Here is an 18,312-nt window from a genome sequence, read left to right on the forward strand (position 1 = left end):
ATCTTACCCTTTGCTGAACTACTCCTGAACTTACACAGGCAACCTAGTTTGAGATTACACTTTAAGTATTAGTGCTTTTGCTAAATCCTCTCTTTATACACGGAGTTCTTACAGCCCGCACATCAACTGCAGCCTTTCCACACTCCTATGCAGAACAGATTAAACCCTTCTTTCTCATACGGAAAATCCTCTCTGTGACTCGTAACCTAATTGACTTTTCTAAGATGACAGTGCGTGGTCAAGCCGATTCGATCCCTAGCCGTGTGCTCTGGCCACAGCACGGCACTGCCCCCGGGCAAGTCTTAAGTTCCTTGACTGCAAGGTTATCTCCTGCCTCCTCCGCATCGTTGTCTGTACGCAGAGTCTGAGTGAGCAAGCCTGACCAGTGCACTTCCTTTTTCCGTCCACGTAATTAACTTCCACCGGAGGGGCAGAGGGAAAGAAGTAGGTTCACAATCAATACTTGAGATTCCCTGGGAGTCATACTGGGCTCTAAAAACCTTTCACCTTGGGGAAGCACCTTTTAACCCTCGGCACCTAGCAGTTTCCTACTGCGGTTTCCCTTCGGTGTTCCCCGAGGACTCCTTCTAGGGTTCTCGACAAGGACAGAGGAACCGAACTGAAGGTTGAGAAGCATCTTGCCTCCCTACGCCGCCAACTTCTATTAACCCAGCGCGGGCCATCCTACTGGCTGGTCCAGGGGAGGCGCTGGGTACCTGCCCCACCGCGACCCCATCCCGCCCACCGGAACGCGGCCGCGGCCCGCACCCTCCGCCAGGACGCACACGCCTCCGACCTCCTGCCTGGAGCGGCCCCGGGGAACGCAGCTCCGGGCGGTGGCCGCAGCGGCCGACAGTGGGCCGAGTGCGGGGCCACAGGCGAGGGTCCCGCACGCGGGCGGGGCTGCCGGGCCGGGTCCCCCGCCTCCCGGGGGCGCGCGAGCGCCGGGCGGGGCCGCCGTCCCTTCCGGGGAAGCGGTGGCCGCCGCGTCCGCCGGGCGGCTTCCCGCCCCCGCGGCTCCGGGTGACGCTGCTCCAATAACAGCGCGCGGGGAGCCGCAGCCGCGGGAGGCCGCCCTCCGCGCCAGCCCGGCCGCCGGGATGAGGGCCGAGGGTGACGGCGGGCTGGAGCGCTTCTGCAGCCCGGGCAAAGGCCGGGGTCTGCGGGCCCTGCAGCCCTTCCAGGTGGGGGACCTGCTCTTCTCCTGCCCGGCCTACGCCTACGTGCTCACGGTCAGCGAGCGCGGCAACCACTGCGAGTTCTGCTTCGCCAGGTAGGGCGGTGCCGGCGGGCGCGCAGGGGCTCGGGGGGCGCCGCGCGCGCGGGCGGGCCGGAGTGTGCGCGCCTCGCGGGGTCCTAGCGCCCGCGGCTCCAGGGCGGGGGTGGGGAGCGGGAGGGGACCTGGAACCCGGCACTGGCCGGGCCACGTGCACTCAGAAAGACCCGCCAAGTTCCCGCCGCACGCCCGGCACCAAGGCACATTTCTCTGCTTGCCCCCGTGGGCTGTGTGAACCCGCCAGGGCAGGGTCGTGCCTGCAACACGTGGGCTTGGAGCCAGGCTTGCTCCCCAACCCTGGCTACTCGGCGCTTTGCCGGCGGGGCCCCAGGTTTCGCGCAGTGGCCATAGCCACAAGCCACCTTTCACTTGTGCTTCCTGCGATGTGATCTGTGCACCCCCCCTCCCTTTCAGCCCCGCGCTGCCGCAGGCTTGCCGTGTTACCGCCGAGGAACTTAATGACACTTCGTATTTCATGTGAAGTACGTGGCCCCTCGTCTTTCTTGTCACCCTCTGCGCTTGGTCTTTGGGGAGAAGCCAGGGGGTCACCGATCCTGGGTTCAGAGGGACTGCAACGGGGGACGGAATTTAGCCCTTGTTTGGGGTTGGGGAAATCTGGTTGCTTGGGGGATTAGGCAAAACGTCTGGTTGGAATTGGTATTTAAATGGAGCAGATCATGTATGTGTGTATATGTATATATATTCACATACACCAACGCATAATTATACCTTCAAGCCTTATGACAGTTTCAGACCTAAAGGCACCCTTAGAAAGCATGAATGCAACACTTTACGTTTTAAGGGGAAGAGAACTACTGCCCAGAGAAGAAGTATGTATATTCACGCTTATAGTTAAGAAAATGAAATCTAATGTCCTCAGTTCCACCCATTGCCTACCTAGCCAAGTCTTCAATAAAAGGACTGAGGCAGGAAGCATGGCATTGGAGTTTATGCCATGGGACCTTCCTGGGCCCTGCTTTACTTTCTTTGAACCTCAGTTTCTTCATCTTCGAAGTGGAGACTTCTGGGCTAGATTAAGCCCACCTGAGGTTTGCAGGTACCTTTTGAATACAGATCTCCAGCCCAACACACGCCAAAGAACTCAGTGCCTGAGATATGTTCATCTTATTTCACGGTAAGACAGAGCAAAAGAAGGGACAAAAGCTAAATACTATAGTCATCTTGCCCAGACTCCCTGCCAGAGCTGTCTTCCGCTTTGGGGGGACCTGGAAAGGAACTAGACACAGAATCATGCCGTGGGCAGCTTAAGGGCTGTATGTGATGTGTCTCTTTGAATTGGTGAGCCAAGAGCTAAAGGGTCATGGCACCACTTTGCGACGTTTGAGTGAAGTGAGCATTGGGTTTTCCCAAAGTTAAAAAGGCTGCTGTGTCTGGTCCCTTGATCTTCTGAGCCTTGCTGTGGCTCAGAGTCTGAAGCAGCGTGGGTGTCTGGAGTGGCAGGAGCAAAGCAAGGTCACCCCGCACGGAAGGGGCCTCCCTCCTGCGTCAGGGATCCTGGTGATTCCTGGGAACCATCATGGCAGAGAAGACTGCGGGACCAGGCACCTAGTAGGCGCTCAGATGTCTGTTACCAGACTCCTCCTCCTGTGAATTTTATAGATCAAATCCAGCTGGGTTCGCAGTGGAGCAGCAGAAGGGAGAGATGGTTCTCTTTCGCCTCCGAACTGTACCTACTATGCACGCCCTCACCTCCGGATGGGAAGGTGCTGCCAGGTGCGGCTTGGCCAGTCAGCACGCCCTATGGGATGGCCTTTGCTTTTGTTTCCCCCTTTTCTGAGTGACATTCGTTAGTGCCACTGTTGCCTCAGGCCCCTCTCCGGCTGCCGTGCACTGGGGAGGGACCACTGCACCTCCCCCCACTTTTCTCTGGCTGAGGTGAACCTCTGTCAACACCCACAGTTCCTTTCCTCTCTGTCCCTGAGGACTCATTTGAAATCAGCTAAAATAACACACAAGATACGATGACATCATGACATCATGATACCTGTGAAATCAGAAATATCTTTGTACTCACTCTGTGGTTTCTGTTAAATCCAGTTCACTTAGAATTAGTGGCTAGATCAATCTCAAAGATTTAGCACTGTTTCCTCTGTCAGCTGTTCGTATAGATCGAGGACAGATTATTCTGTTCAGCTATACTGGAGGTACGGGTATATGTCCCCAGGGTTCCCCCAGGGGTGGGAACAAAATTCTCAAATACTCTTCCATGACTTCCCCTCCCCTGCCATAAAAAGAAAACTGCATATATTGTTTCTTGTGCCAGAAGTTGAAGGTAAATAATAGTGCTTAAGACAGATGAGCCTGCAGAGATCTTCCCTATCATAGTAATTGTATCGGGGTTTGACTTATTTTGAAAGAAAAGAAGTGATGTTTTTCAGAAATAAGTATGTTCTGCAAATGGAAAAATAATAGGAAGTCTCTTAAGTCACAGCAAAGTGGAATTCTTACTGTCAGGGTAACACAAACAAAGGTTTGCATCTGTATCACATTTTCTCAGGGTGACACTTGGGAAGATGTGTATCTTGCCTCAGCTGCTAAGAGGCAGCTCCTAAAAATATAAATGTCTTCAAGTTGGGAGCTGTCCTCATCAGACCTCTCAGATTTTTTTTTTTTTTTTTTGGTGCACACACGCACACAAGCACATACGTTGGCCTGGTCAGTATTTTGTGGCACACTTTTTCACTTGATATTTAATGTATTTTAACACTTGCTAGTATTTGTCTCAGAAAGAGAAAAATCTGTATCCCATGTTCCATCTGAGAGGGCGTCCCTGGTAGCTCAGTGATAAAGAATCCACCTCCTAGTACAGAAAACCCGGGTTTGATTACTGAGTCAGGAAAATCCCTGAAGAAGGGAATGGCAACCCACTCCAGTATTCTTGCCTGGAGAATTCCATGGACAGAGGAGCCTGGCAGGCTGTAGTCCATGGGATCCCAAAGAGTTGGACATGATTGAGTGACTTTCACTTTCTATGGGCACATGCTCCAATAATCGATTCCCTGCATCTTTTTACATGTGTTTTAAAGAGATGGGTAGGAGGATTAAGATAGCCAACAGGGACTTTCCTCGTGGTCCAGTGGTTAGGAATCCACACTTCTGTTGCAGGGATCATAGGTTTCCATCCCTGGTCCAGGAACTAAGACCCCTCATCTGCATGGTGTTCCCCCCCAAAAAGGTATATGTACACACACGCACACACACACAGACAACAGATTTCCTCTAAAAAGTTACACTAAAGAATATAAAATTCAGCCATTTGTACAGTAGATAATGAGATATTGGTTTGCCATTTTCAACATTTCAGTATTTCAAGTTTTTATTTTATTTAGAGACTGCAAAGGAGGGACTTTGGGGCCAGATTGACTGGGTTGGAATTCTGGTTTTATCCCTTCCTGATGGATTGTCTTGAGCCAAATTATTTAGCCCCTCTGGGCTTGCTAGGTGGTACTAGTGGTAAAGAACCCACCTGTCTGTGCAGGAGACATAAGAGATGGGTTTGATCCCTGGGTGGGGAAGATCCCCTGGAGGAGGGCGTGGCAACCCTCTCTAGTATTCTTGCCTGGAAATCCCATGGACAGAGAAGCCTGGCAGTCTAAAACCCATAGGATCGCACAGAGTCAGACATGACTGAAGCAGCTTAGCATGCACGCACTTACTCCCAGCTTCCTTTATCTGTGAGCAGTGCACATTAACACCCACCTACTGAGCTGGTCCTGAGTCAGGGAAGTCAAGTGCCCAGTACAACCCGGACCACTCGGGAGGTGTCACAGTTGGCTCGGTGTCTCGCTTCTATGGACTTGTTTGATGAGCTCTGTTGGCTAAATGTTAAATAGTATGAGAACATATTCTCATTTCAGGGACATTTTTTATGGCGGTTGGGTTGAGCTGGGGAATACTGGGAAGACAATATTGTACCTTGTTGGCCAGTGAAATCATCATTCAGATGGCAAGTTGACCCAGAGTTGAAAGCAGCGGTTCTCAACCTCCCATTCAACAGCATAAATAATGGGTGTCTGGGATCAGTTTTCAGTATTTTCCAAAACCTGATGAAAATGATATGATGAGCCTACACAGGTAAATATAAATTTTTTTTTTTTTAAAGAGCCTTGTGTAGCTCCAAAATGATTAACAACTTTAATACTCTTTTTACCCTGGAATTAAACAAAGGTTTGAAATAAGAAATGGAGGAAGACAGAATGTTCCACCTAGCAAGGATACCACGGCTCTGCTCTGCTCTCTGCCTTCAGCGTGATTCAGCTGTGGCAAGGAGCAGTCCTGCAAGACTTCAGGTGTGCACAGTGCCAGGGCAGGCACATTTTTCACACGCAGGGAGCATCATTTCTGTTCTGGAGTATCAGGGCCCAGTGACCAAGCTGCATGATTAGCAACGATTTGAGGTGAAAGAGACAGACTGGCAGCAGGATAGATATCCTAAGTGAAATTCAAACCCTGGTGAGTTAAAACCACCAGCTAACCCCTTTCCCTCCAAAAAGCAATTGCACAATATCCTCGTAGTCGTAAAAATTTGAAGATCCCGTATAAGATGATATTCCTTTAAATCGTGTTGCTCTTTGCAGCTCATAAAGCGTTTCCAGGTACATTTGTGTTTTGATCCTTCCAAGGATGACTTGTGTAGAGAAGACCTTGTCCCGTCTTACGTAGGAAGTAACTGAGTGTTGGAAAAGTTGTTTCCTTGATTTTCACATTTTGCGGGGGGCAGATATTGAGTGCCCTCTAAGGGCCAGCCTCTTCACTGAGGGAACTGTGTCTTTCTGTTCTGAGTGTGGTTTTCCTTCACTGTCCTTTTTTTTTTTAATTTTTATTGGACAATAATTGCTTTGCAATATTGTGCTGGTTTCTGCCATACATCTACATGAATCAGCCACACATATCTCTGTCCCTTTTGACCTGAAACTATCGTGTGAGTCACACCTGGACACGAGGACTTAAGTCACTGCTGCTTTCTCAAGTGAACGCAATTTTTATCACCTCTTTTCTTTTGCTTCCCCCTGCCTCTGTGGATAATGCAACAGATTAATGCGTCGTTTCTAAAAGTTCAGCAAAATCAATTGATTCATCTATCTTGGATGTATATCTTATGCTGCTGTGGTTTCAGGGATTTTTTTTTTTTTATTCTAACAGTTTGGAATTTGTGTAACAACTGCATATATTCTTCTGTATCATCCACTATTACCTGATAAAATGTAAAAAGAAATATGAGGCTTTGGTCCTTCGGTGAGTTTGGGATATTTTTATTTTTTTTAATTTCACTTTTATTTATTTACTGTGACTGCTCTGGGTCTTCGTTGCTGTGTGCGGGCTTTCTAGTGGCGGTGAGTGGGGGCTGCTCTTTGTCCCCGTGCACAGGCCTCTCATTGTGGTGCCTTTCTCGTTGCAGAGCACAGTCTCTAGGCCCGTGGGCTTCAGTAGCTGCAGTCCTCACGCTCAGTCATTGTGGCACCGGGCTTAGTTGCCCCATGGCATGTGGGATCTCCCCAGACCAGGGGTTGAACCCAGCTCCCTTGCATTGGCAGGTGGACTCTACTACTGGATCACCAGGGAAGTCTGGGATATTTTTAAATGTGCTCAAATTATTTAAAAGGAGTTTGTCATCTTCGTCTTTATAGCTACATATAAAGAGTTTGTTTCTGTGTGTGCTGGTAGGGCAGCACAAGGATGTGGACCACCCCTGCATATTTATTTTCCTTAAACAGACCCATTCTTCAGAACTTTGCTCTATGCAAAGTTAAACAGACATGGTTTGGGAATAGAATTCATGATGCAGCTGTGCTGAAAGGCCCCTGGATGGTATTCCTGTAGGACAAGCACTGTCTGTCCTAATGGCACGCTGTCTGTCCAAAGATTCTTTAAAAGATGCTCAGAAATGTCTTAAATTTCTTTGGGAAGATTCAGGGCTCAGGTCTGTAGTTTGGCAGCAGCTGATTTTCAACAGAACTCAGAATTGCTAAGAACCTGGGCCAGTGAAGTTATTTTACAGAACTTAAAATAGAAAACTGCAAAGAAAGTTGCAACTTGATTTTGGTGTTTGAGACTTAACGCTGTTGCCTGAGATTCATATCCCTTCCTTTTCTTGTCAATATAAAGAAAACATGAAATCATTGTAATTTTAAGCCTCTATATTTCTGCATCCTGAGGAGGCAGTCAGTAATTACAATATCCCTTTGTAACTGGAGTCATCAATAACTAAGGTCCTTCCCACCATACGCACATGTTGTTTTTTGTACTTCAGACGTGGAGAGAAGTAATCACATTTCTCAGTTTGAGGACCTGATCTGTGCCAGGACAACTGGATTGAAATTTCTTCTGTCTTACTGATTCTACATTCCCATGTCCTGTTCTTCTCAAAGGCAGCCCTGCTCTGCTTTGCCTGCTTGCCTTTAAGTCCATGAGTATATAGTCCTGATCACCACCAGGGAACTAGGCAGACCTGGAACAGGGCACCCTGATTGTATCTGACCAGATGTAGGCTTTGAGCCCCCTTCTGGAGGGGCTTCCCTGGTAGCTCAGCTGGTAAAGAGTCTGCCTGCAATGCAGGAGACCCTGGTTCAATTCCTGGGTTGGGACCATCCCCTGGAGAAGGAATAGGTTACCCACTCTAGTATTCTTGGGCTTCCCTAGTGGCTCAGACAGTAAATAATCAGCCTGCAGTGTGAGAGACCTGGGTTTGATCCCTGGGTTGGGAAGATCCCCTGGAGGAGGGCATAGCAACCCCCTCCAATAATCTTGCCTGGAGAATCCCCATGGACAGAGGTGCCTGGCGGGCTATAGTCCATAGGAGCACCAAGAGTCGGACACGACTGAGCGACTCAGCACAACAGAGCGCTGGTCAGCCTGGAGGTTAGTCGCTTCCCCCTGGAGAGGGGCCCACTCTGGGACTAGAGGTCTCTGTCCTCTCTCAAGGGATTTGTATTAATGTGATCAGTCTCTGTACACCACCATCAGTCTCCCATTCTCATCCCAACCCTCGCATCTCTGGATTTCTAGTGAATCTGTGGGAGTTTAGGGGTGCAGTCCTCCAGCAGGGAATTGACTGAAGTAACTGCCTTTTCAGGGGCTGAACCCACGACCTTGGCCTCATTAGCACGGGCGCTCTAACCAGTCACAAAGCCACACACCTCACTTTGTGTAACTTCTGCTGACTCTGTTCCTACCACCCTCGGAGGCCTCCTTTTCAATTGCAAAGGCGTTCACGCCAGCACAATAGAACAGAAGGAAATCGGATCTCTTCTAGACTTCTCTGAAGGCCAGAGATATGCGATTTAGCAGGAAAATAAGACCAAAGTGTCTTGAGGGTTCAGGAAACAACTTACCTTTCTAGTCCATGCATTTGTTGAGAATCCAACTGTGTGTCTCAGATTTTCCTTCCATCAAAAATTTAAAAAATACTGTGGGACTCCTTGTGCCAATGTATTAACATAAAACCTAGGGGCTAAGTGGAGGGTTTCTGATGACTGAGTGGAAATATGGCATGTACATCATTCAAGTGGATTGGGTTCGCTTCTTAAAGGAGTGCATCCAAGAATCCATAAGTGCTTCTGTTTCACAAGTTTATAGTCCCTAGAAACCAAAATAAATGCTTGCTGTGATAGCTGAGCCACCACTGTGTATCTGCAAGTGCACTGTGATGAACAGGACATCTCATCGCCCAGGGAATCTGCAGTCACCACTGGGGGAGAGGAAGAATAAGGACGATTCCCTCACGGAGAAGCGAATTTCACACCAAAGCCTGAAGACATAGGCGTATCCTGGGGGAGCGAGGTGCAAAGGGAGTCTGGCTGACAGCAGGATGCACTTTTTCATCTGAGCCAAATAAAAATCTCAAGGATTTTATATCCTGGTACTTGAAAGGAGTTATGTTGCCATCTGTGACAAAATGAAAAGATGTTGGACCGGAGGAGTTTTTTGTCTTGAGTCTGTGAGGACCAGGAAAGGCTCTTCAAGGGATGTGGGCCCTGGGCTCAGATCTTGTTGATTTTCCTCATTTTGCCACCTGAAAAAAATCTCTTACCCGTCAGCTGCACAAATCTCTATCAGAGTGACAATCACTGTCAGTGAGAGTTTCACAGGTTCTTAAAACCTCAGCAGTAAGAGACATTTAATGGTGGGCAGATGGTAAGCTGTCTGAGAGCAGGGATTCTGCTTTTAATATATTTAGCAAATATTTATATTTATGGGGCATTCACTGTGGTTCTGGGCTTCCCAAGTGGTACAGTGATAAAGAATCTGCCTGCCAATGCAGGAGATGCAGGTTCGATCCCTGAGTCCGGAAGATCCCTTGGAGAAGGAGATGACAGCCCACTCCAGTAGTCTTGCCGGGAGAATCCCATGGACAGAGGAGCCTGGTGGGCTACAGTCCATAGGGTTACAAAGACTCAGACACTACTGAGCGACTGAGCACACGCTATGTTCTGAATCCCGGTGAAAAAAGGAACAAAAATCCCTCCCACCACGAAGCTTATGTTCCAGTACGTTTTATTCATCTTTATTTTACGCACTGTAGACTGAAAAGAAAAAGCACAACATGAGAGTCGTGAATTAAGTTTTATTTGGGGCAGAATGAGGACTTACTGCCCAAGAGACAGCTTCTCAGATAGCTCTGAGGCCCTGTTCCAAAGAGGTGGGTAGGGGAGGTCAGCGTAAGTTTGATTTTGGTGAACCGCGCAGCAGAAGGTTTCTGCTGATCCCAAGGGGGCTTCCCTGGTGGCTCAGTCGGTAAAGAATTTGCCTGTAATACAGGAGACCCAGATTCCATCCCTGGGTTGGGAAGATCCCCTGGAGAAGGGAATGGCAACCCTCTCCAGTATTCTTGCCTGGAGAATTGCATGGACAGAGAAGCCCGGCGCACTACCGTCCGTGGGGTCGCAGAGTCTCAAGAAGGTTGCAACCAGTCACGAGGAGCAGATGTCTCCGCTAGTGATTTTAGTGCTTCCTAGGTATGAGGAGATGTCAGAAGTTGGGCTCATAAAATGGCCTGAAAATTTCTAGCTATCTGAAGGCCTGTTCTGCCGGTTCTTCGAAGAGCACAGAGTGCCTCACTCCTCGTCTCCGCCCTGGACTCATTTCAGGCAATGGTTCAAGGTCAGCGACTGCAGTGGCTAGTGATGTCATCCTTGTAGAAGCAGATAGCAAATGACAGTTCTTGGCTGACGCTGTAGTGCCTTGAACTTTGTCATTTTAGCAGAGTTTTTGTTAAAGGCAGTAATGTTTTGAGTTCAGTGCTTTCTTTCATCAAACACTGATAATCCATGTATGTATGTCATAAAGAAAACTGTTAACCAAGAAGTTTAAGCACACACTCTAGTTCATGACTTATGCAAACTAAGGGAGAACTCTGATCAGATAATCCTGGGTCGAATGAAACTGTAGCATCCCTGCATTGTGTTAAAATAGCAGCACTTTGGGTAGACATTTTTTTTGGAATTTGATGAAATTTGGTCTACTCATACAGTTGAATCAGTTCAGTTCAATGGCTCAGTCGTGTCCGACTCTTTGCTACCCCATGGACCGCAGCATGCCAGGCTTCCCTGTCCATCACCAACTTCCGGAGTCTACTCAAACTCATGAATATCCATTAAGCTTTTTAAGTTGTATTTAGAAATATTTATTCAACTGTATTTAGAAATATTTATTCATACACTTGAATAAATATTTTTAAATACAACTTTAAAAAGCTTTAGGATTTTTTTTCACCTTAAAAACTTACAGGGTCACAAAGTAGTAGAGATTCGGAAACTAACAGTTGACTTACTTCACTCAATAGTAAATTGATTTAAGCACGTGTTCAGGCCTTTCAAGGCACCTACCTGCTAAATATTTTCTAGGCACAGAGTGGGAAAAGCAGCCCACCGCCAACTTCTGTTTCTGTGTATCTTCAGAGAGTGACCCAGTGGAAGGTCACTGTAGGGTCAAGGCTACCTGCAGGCGCACCCCCAAGGCTGGGCATCGCAACGGTCCAGTTTGCTCTGCAGTGTTAATTTCACTCCCGCAGCTCCAAAGTGCTTATAGTGGTACGTGCGTACATGCTTGTACACACATGTGTGTGTTTGCACCAGTAGCACCTTCTGCATACTTCCTTCATCACACCTGCTCCTTGACTACAGGAGCCAGGTCTTCTTCAACCTTGTAGCTCCAGCACTTAGCCTGAGGCCTGATACTCCATGACCTCAGTAAATATTTATTAAACGAATAATCCCATTTCTGTAGTCTTATTTTACTAACAGCTCTGTGGGCAGGCCTCATCTCCTTCTCTGTTTGTTCTTGGATCCTTATAGATACTTACAGAACACTTCATCGATCTCTGTCTTCAGGGCAGAATCTTGACTGCTCAAGTCCTCCATATTCCACCCTGCCTGGCATTATCCCTTACTGCTTTTTTCACTTAAAACCTAAACAAAATATAAGCGGTCTTTCCAGTTCCCCCACAATGGTGCTGCATCATTCCCCCATGGTAGCTGTTACTTATGGTCAGTTCTTATAAGAGAGAACTAAGTTAAAAATGGATTTGTTGTTTCTTTCCTTTTGACTTCCTCATTGGTAAGCATCAGAGAAGTCAAAGACAAATTGCAAGGAAGTGTCATTGTGATCTCCCACAAAAGTTCATACACAGAATTTCAGAAGAGAATGTTCAATTTAAAAGCGCACACATCTGTTCTTCGTGCAGGCTTCAGCTGTTAGGGATTTTACAGGGCCTGCAAGATGAAGTTTGGTCATAGGTGCTGTCCAGTGGCTGAAAAGAGTCATCGTCGCTGTTCCACAGGCTCAGTAGTTCTCTGCTCTATCCGTAAGCCTCATGATTTTTTTTTTTTTTTCTTTCTAAGGCAGTGGAAGATTTCATCTCTACTAGAGCCTTTGCTGGAGAAGGAAATGGCAACCCACTCCAGTGTTCTTGCCTAGAGAATCCCAGGGACGGGGGAGCCTGGTGGGCTGCCATCTATGGGGTCACACAGAGTCGGACACGACTGAAGCGACTTAGCAGCAGCAGAGCCTTTGCTGTTGTTCAGTTGCTCAGTCGTGTCCGACTGTTTGCGACCCCACGGACTGCAGCATGCCAGGCTTCCCTAGAGCCTTCATTGAAACAAATCTTAAATCAGCATCCTCACTGTTTTTTCATTGCTGAGTTTGATTTTCATGAGTCAGTGATGTGGAGAGTCATGTCTACAGTATTTTTTTAGCTTTATTGAGGAAAAATTGACAGATATGATTGTCTATATTTAAAGTGTACAGCCTGATGATCTGGTGTACACAGAGGCTGTGGAATGATTACTAAGATCAAGATAATCAGCACATCCATCCCCTCACGTAGGTAACTTCCTTTTGTGTGACAAGATAAGCTCAAGTCTCAGCAACTTTCAAGCATACTCTACTGTATTATTATCTGTAGTCACCTTGCCGTCCTGTAGATCCTCAGACCTTTTTCTCCTTACAACCAAAACTTTCTACCCTTTGACCCGTGTCACTCCCATTTCTCCCAGGGCCATCGTTTTTATGACAAGGTCAACTATTCAGTACTGACCACCAAGCCTCCTCTTTCTCCTTGTAAATCACAGCTTCTGTTCCAACGTTTGGGAAAACCTATTAGTTGCTACCTTACTGCCCTAAATATTTCCTGCCTCCCTGGAGGCCCTGGGCTCTAACTTTTAACAAGCCTCAGAACAAAGCCGGATGCCCTGGGGGGAAGGTTCAGCCCTGCTCTGGGAAGACGCTCCCGCAGCACGTGGTCCCGTTTCACGGTTACATTGTGGATTAAAGTGCTACATGGAGCATCTTTCAGGGTTACACAAAAACCCATACCCTGAGTATTATCCTTGTCACCTGACCAGGGTTATAATAGGGTTCCGCCACAATTCCTCCAATTTTTATTTCTCTCCAATAAAAATTTGCTAGTGGAACCACTCACTCTGGGTGGGAGGCTAACTTTGTTTCTGATTGTCTTATTTCAACCCATGGTGAAGTTATATTGTGCCACTGGGGCTTTTTTCCTTTTCTCTTTTTTCATTTGGCCGGGGCTGCCTCTGTTCAGCAGAGCCTCCTCGTCACTTCTTCTATCACCGTTAGTTAAAAGTAATTGTTATTGCAAACCCACTCCATGCCAGTATCATTCTCTTTCATGGGGAAAACCCACAAAGCATTCATTTCGGTAGCAGAAAGGAGGGAGCTTACAGGATCAAATCCTTTTTATCTGGACCCACAGCACCTGCGGCAATGCATTAACTAGCAGGAGTTGTTAATTACAATCCTAACTTGTTGATCTTCCCGGCTTCCGAATTTTAAAAGCAAGAAAATTAATCGCTGCGCGTGTCTCCTCCTGTCGAAAATGACAGGAGCGTGTCTTCTGAGTTCTGTTTCAGCCACTGATAATCACACACTTGCATTTTCCTGTCACATTTCTTTCCTCCTTTTGCAGATGGAACCATTTCTTAAGTTCAAAGAGCCCTTCCATTCACAGCAGAGTAGATATTTGCCTGTAAAACAAAGGCTTTAGAAGCATAAATCCTCTAAATATGAGTCTGAGCAAGATGGTACTGAAGATATTTCAGGAGTTGACATCACTTAAAAAAACACACACAAAAGAAAGAAGACTAATTAAAAGTGTAGTAGTGGTGGGCTTCACTTATATTTTTTCACTTAATTTACATAACAAACCTGCGAGATAGAAACTGTATCTTTATGGTGGAGGAAACAGGTTTAGAAAGGATGAATAACTTGCCTAAGATCGCATAGCACCTCAAGCATGAGAAGGAAAAAGGATTTGAGACAGGGAAGTAGGAAAAAGAGCCCAGCAGAGTCATCCTGCATTGTGAAGCACGAATTAGGAAGAGATGGAAAGAAAGCTGAGCCTGGCTTCCAGAACACTTGGTTGTCATAGTAAGAAAATACAGTGTCTGCCGCTTTATTCTGACCTATCCATCCATCATCAAGGTAGTTAAACCACCTAATCCATCCTGTGTGTGAGTCATTCTTAAGAAGAGTTATATGGTAAGCAGTCTGGACTGCAGAGAAGAATGCTTCAACACTCTTCATCAAATTCTGCCCTCGAAAACTCTCAACCCAAATGGATGACCATAGGCCTAGACCAGCAGTTGTGTATTATGGAGGCACATTCGACCTGGGTAGCTTTCTAAAACTCCCAGCACAGACCAGTCTGATGAGACTAGCTGGACCCAGCCCCAGATGGGCATGGGCAGCTGAAGCTGAGAACCACTCTGAGAGGCTGTGCGTGATTTCACCATTAATGTTCCTTTTGTTCCCTTCCTTTTCAGTCATTTCACTTCATTCCTCCGAATGACCTTTATTCCTCTGTCACGGAGGGCAGTTTTCTGTTCTTTGTTTTGCAGTCTTTCCCCAAACCTCCTGGACAATTCAGATTGGGTTACATCGCAAACGAAAGCTTTACAGCTGGGTCTTCTGCAGGCATAGAGTTTATTCTAAAAGCCTTGTGTATTCCGACAGTGAAAATGGATATCCCATATGAAGTTTCTCTCTGGCTGAACTTTGCAGTCAGCAGTAGTTGGACTCTCAGGAGCTCTACTTTTTGCTCTCTGAAGCACATACACACACACACAAACCCTCTCTTGCTCTCTGAAGCGCGCGCACACACACACACACCCCCACCCATATGAGCCAGCTCAGCACCTTGTAATCGGGGTTTCCACCCTTAGACCTACGGACCGTGTGTGTCTCGCCCTGTGGTAAGCTATGGGAAGAACTGAAGCGCGTATCTGGGTAGTTTGAGTTCCCATCCCTACCCCATTTCACTGAGAACTGCTATTACCAAATAGACCAAAGGAGATTCTTAAACTGTTCCCTGTCAGTAACTGGCTTAGCTTTTCTCCTTCTCTCCGCTGAAGGCAGTCTGGCCGGGAGAATCTTTGTGAAGGACATTCACACAGGTAAGCCAGGTAGATGACCGCATAAGCACATACACAGTAACATCTGCATCCGAGCCAGGCAAGGCTTTTCTGTCCTTTGTGAGAGCTGCAGTGTTTTATAACCTAGTTCCCAGAGGACGCAGTCCCATGTGGACTGGCCCAGTGTCTGTCTGCGAACACACCTGGATTTACTGCCTGAATTTACTGCCTGAATGAGACAGAGGGACCTTCTTTGCACAGGCTGGATACAAAATCAGTCCTTATTTTAATTCCAGTCCACTTCAAGTGACATTGAGTCCTCTGGCATGGTTGGTCTCTTGACCAACATCTGTCGGGATGTTCTCCTTCCTGGATCTCATTTTCAGATGACTGGATTCTTCCCATTGTATCTTATCTTTGAAGCCAAGTAGCATTAACAGGAGAAGGGATAGGCTACCCACTCTGGTATCTTTGGGCTTCCCTGGTGGCTCAGATGGTAAAGAATCCCCCTGCAATGCGGGAGACCTGGGTTCAATCCCTGGGTTGGGAAGATCCCCTGGAAGAGGGCATGGCAACCCACTCCAGTGTTTTTGCCTGGAGAATCCCACGGTCAGAGGAGCCTTGCGGACTACAGTCATGTGGTCACAAAGAGTTAGACACGACTGAGCGACCAAATATAGCATGGCACAGCATTAACAGGATTCCACTGGAGCTGGGACATTATGCAGACGAGAGTAAAGAATGCCTTTATGTACTCTTCATTAGTGCTATTACAGGTTTGATCCTTTGGTCAGGAAGACCCTTTTGGAGAAGGGAGTGGCTTCCCACTCCAATATTCTTGCCTGGAGAATTCCATGGACAGAGGAGCCTGGCAGGCTACAGTCCATGGGGGTCACAAAGAGTCTGATATGACTGAACAACTAACACTTATTTACTTACTGCTATTACCTTATCAGAAAACTAAGATCATGGCATCTGGTCCCATCACTTCATGGGAAATAGATGGGGAAACAGTGGACACTATGGCTGACTTTATTTTTGGGTGCCCCAAAATCACTGCAGATGGTGATGCAGCCATGAAATTAAAAGATGCTTACTCCTTGGAAGAAAAGTTATGACCAACCTAGATAGCATATTAAAAAGCAGAGATATTACTTTGCCAACAAAGGTCCATCTAGTCAAGGCTATGGTTTTTCCCGTGGTCATGTATGGATGTGAGAGTTGGACTGTGAAGAAAGCTGAGCGCTGAAGAATTGATGCTTTTAAACTGTGGTGTTGGAGAAGACTCTTGAGAGTCCCTTGGACTGCAAGGACATCCAACCAGTCCATCCTAAAGGAGATTAGTCCTGGGTGCTCACTGGAGGGACTGATGCTGAGGCTGAAGCTCCAATCCTTTGGCCACCTCATGTGAAGAGTTGACTCATTGGAAAAGACCCTGATGCTGGGAGGGATTGGGGGCAGGAGAAGAAGGAGACAATAGAGGATGAGATGGGTAGATGGCATCACCGACTCGATGGACATGAGTTTGAGTGAACTCCAGGAGTTGGTGATGGACAGGGAGGCCTGGGGTACTGTGATTCATGGGGTCACAAAGAGTTGGATACAACAGAGCGACGGAACTGAACTGAACTGAATGACCTTATCTAGACACATCGATTGTTTGTGTTTGCTGTAGTATATGCTCCTTGATCATGTTACCATACTCAAGGAAGGATATGTTTGCATGATGGAGACAAAATATGTCCCTTGATGTGTGAATTCTGATTCTGCTACCAACTTGCTGAATGGCCATGTTGGATTAGATATTTCACCTCTAAGATCTTCAGTATCTTCATTTGAAAAGCTGGAGTAATAACCTCTTCATAGAACTGAATGAATTATTACAAGAGATCAGCAGTTTTCAAACTTTTTGTTCTTAAGATCCCTTTCTACCTATAAAAACTGAGAACTCCAAAGAGCTTTTTTTGTTCACCTAGATATTTATCAATATTTACCATATTTATAATTAAAAATAGAAAATATTATAAAGCACTTGTTTTTTTAAAATGAGGACTCTTCTTCAAAACAAAAGAATTAATGAGAATAGTGGTGTTTTACAGTTTTGCAAATCTCTTTAATGAGAGATTAAAGAATACAAGTGGATTCTCAGATATGCTTTTGAATCCAGTCTGACATATTATGTAGTTTTGGTTGACATATGCACAGGAAATCTGGCCTCAAATAGGTGTGTAACTGGAAGGGAAGGAATATCTTAATAGCCTTTTCAGTTAATTGTGGGTATTCTTTGATTCACCATTAGAACTCAGTGAAGTGATTTTTGTCTTAAAGATTAGTTGTAAAACGTGCACTCTGAAGCCATGTCTATGAATTTTATGTACTCTGTTACATAAAATCCCTTAGTCTGTCTTGTACTTTGAATGACTCTTTTAGTCATGTGTAATTTTTTAAACATCATACTCTGATCATTTGGAAAACATTGGTTCTCACTCAGTTATATAGACCTCCTAAAACTTTATTTCATCAAACCATGAAATCAAACAAACAAAAAAACCCCCCACAATTAATAAAACCATCACCAATCTTTCACATGACAGACTGTCAAACTCTGGGCAGCAGATACATGTGTTCCAAAATTCTAATTTTTGCTTAAGAGCCCACATTTTATCATTGCCAACAAATATTGCCAATTATTTTCCTTGATGTGATGGACTCACTTCATTTATTTCCATAATATACCTGCCAAATACGCAAGTCTGAACAGCCAGTTTGTCTAAAGTTGTTCTTCCTAGTAAAAGTGATATTTCAAGAAAATAGTGGCATGTTCAATTTATAGCTCCAGGGATGGTCAAGAGTTCATCCTTGAGATAACCCTCATTCTTCAGTAGGAGCAGAAACACTTCCTGCCTTCTTCCCCCTTCATCTCAGGGTGCCAAGAAGATACATAGCAAAGACTCAAGATTCAAGGACAGTAGTATTTGTGACTGCATAGCGGGCCTCCCGGGTGGCTCAGTGGTAAAAAATCTACCTGTAATGCAGGAACTGCAGGAGACTTAAGTGTGATCCCTAGGTCAGGAAGATCCCCTGGAGGAGGCCATGCAGCCCACTCCAGTGTTCTTGCCTGGAGAGTCCCACGGACAGAGGCGGGCT

The 18,312-nt window shown here is 46.5% G+C and overlaps 1 protein-coding gene across 1 annotated transcript in view; it reads left to right on the top strand.

Moving 5' to 3' along the window:
• The first annotated feature begins 458 nt into the window (after positions 1-458).
• The window catches only part of SMYD2 (SET and MYND domain containing 2), a 54,126-nt gene continuing 36,272 nt past the window's right edge, over positions 459-18,312 (top strand). Inside the window, exon 1 of the mRNA XM_070384774.1 lies at positions 459-1,273. Coding sequence (XP_070240875.1) covers positions 1,101-1,273 — 173 coding nt within the window. The 5' untranslated portion in view covers positions 459-1,100. The remainder of the gene's footprint in view (positions 1,274-18,312) is intronic.

This window comes from Bos mutus, chromosome 16 (genome assembly GCF_027580195.1).
Source record: "Bos mutus isolate GX-2022 chromosome 16, NWIPB_WYAK_1.1, whole genome shotgun sequence".
In the NCBI taxonomy this organism is placed as follows: Eukaryota; Metazoa; Chordata; class Mammalia; order Artiodactyla; family Bovidae; genus Bos; species Bos mutus.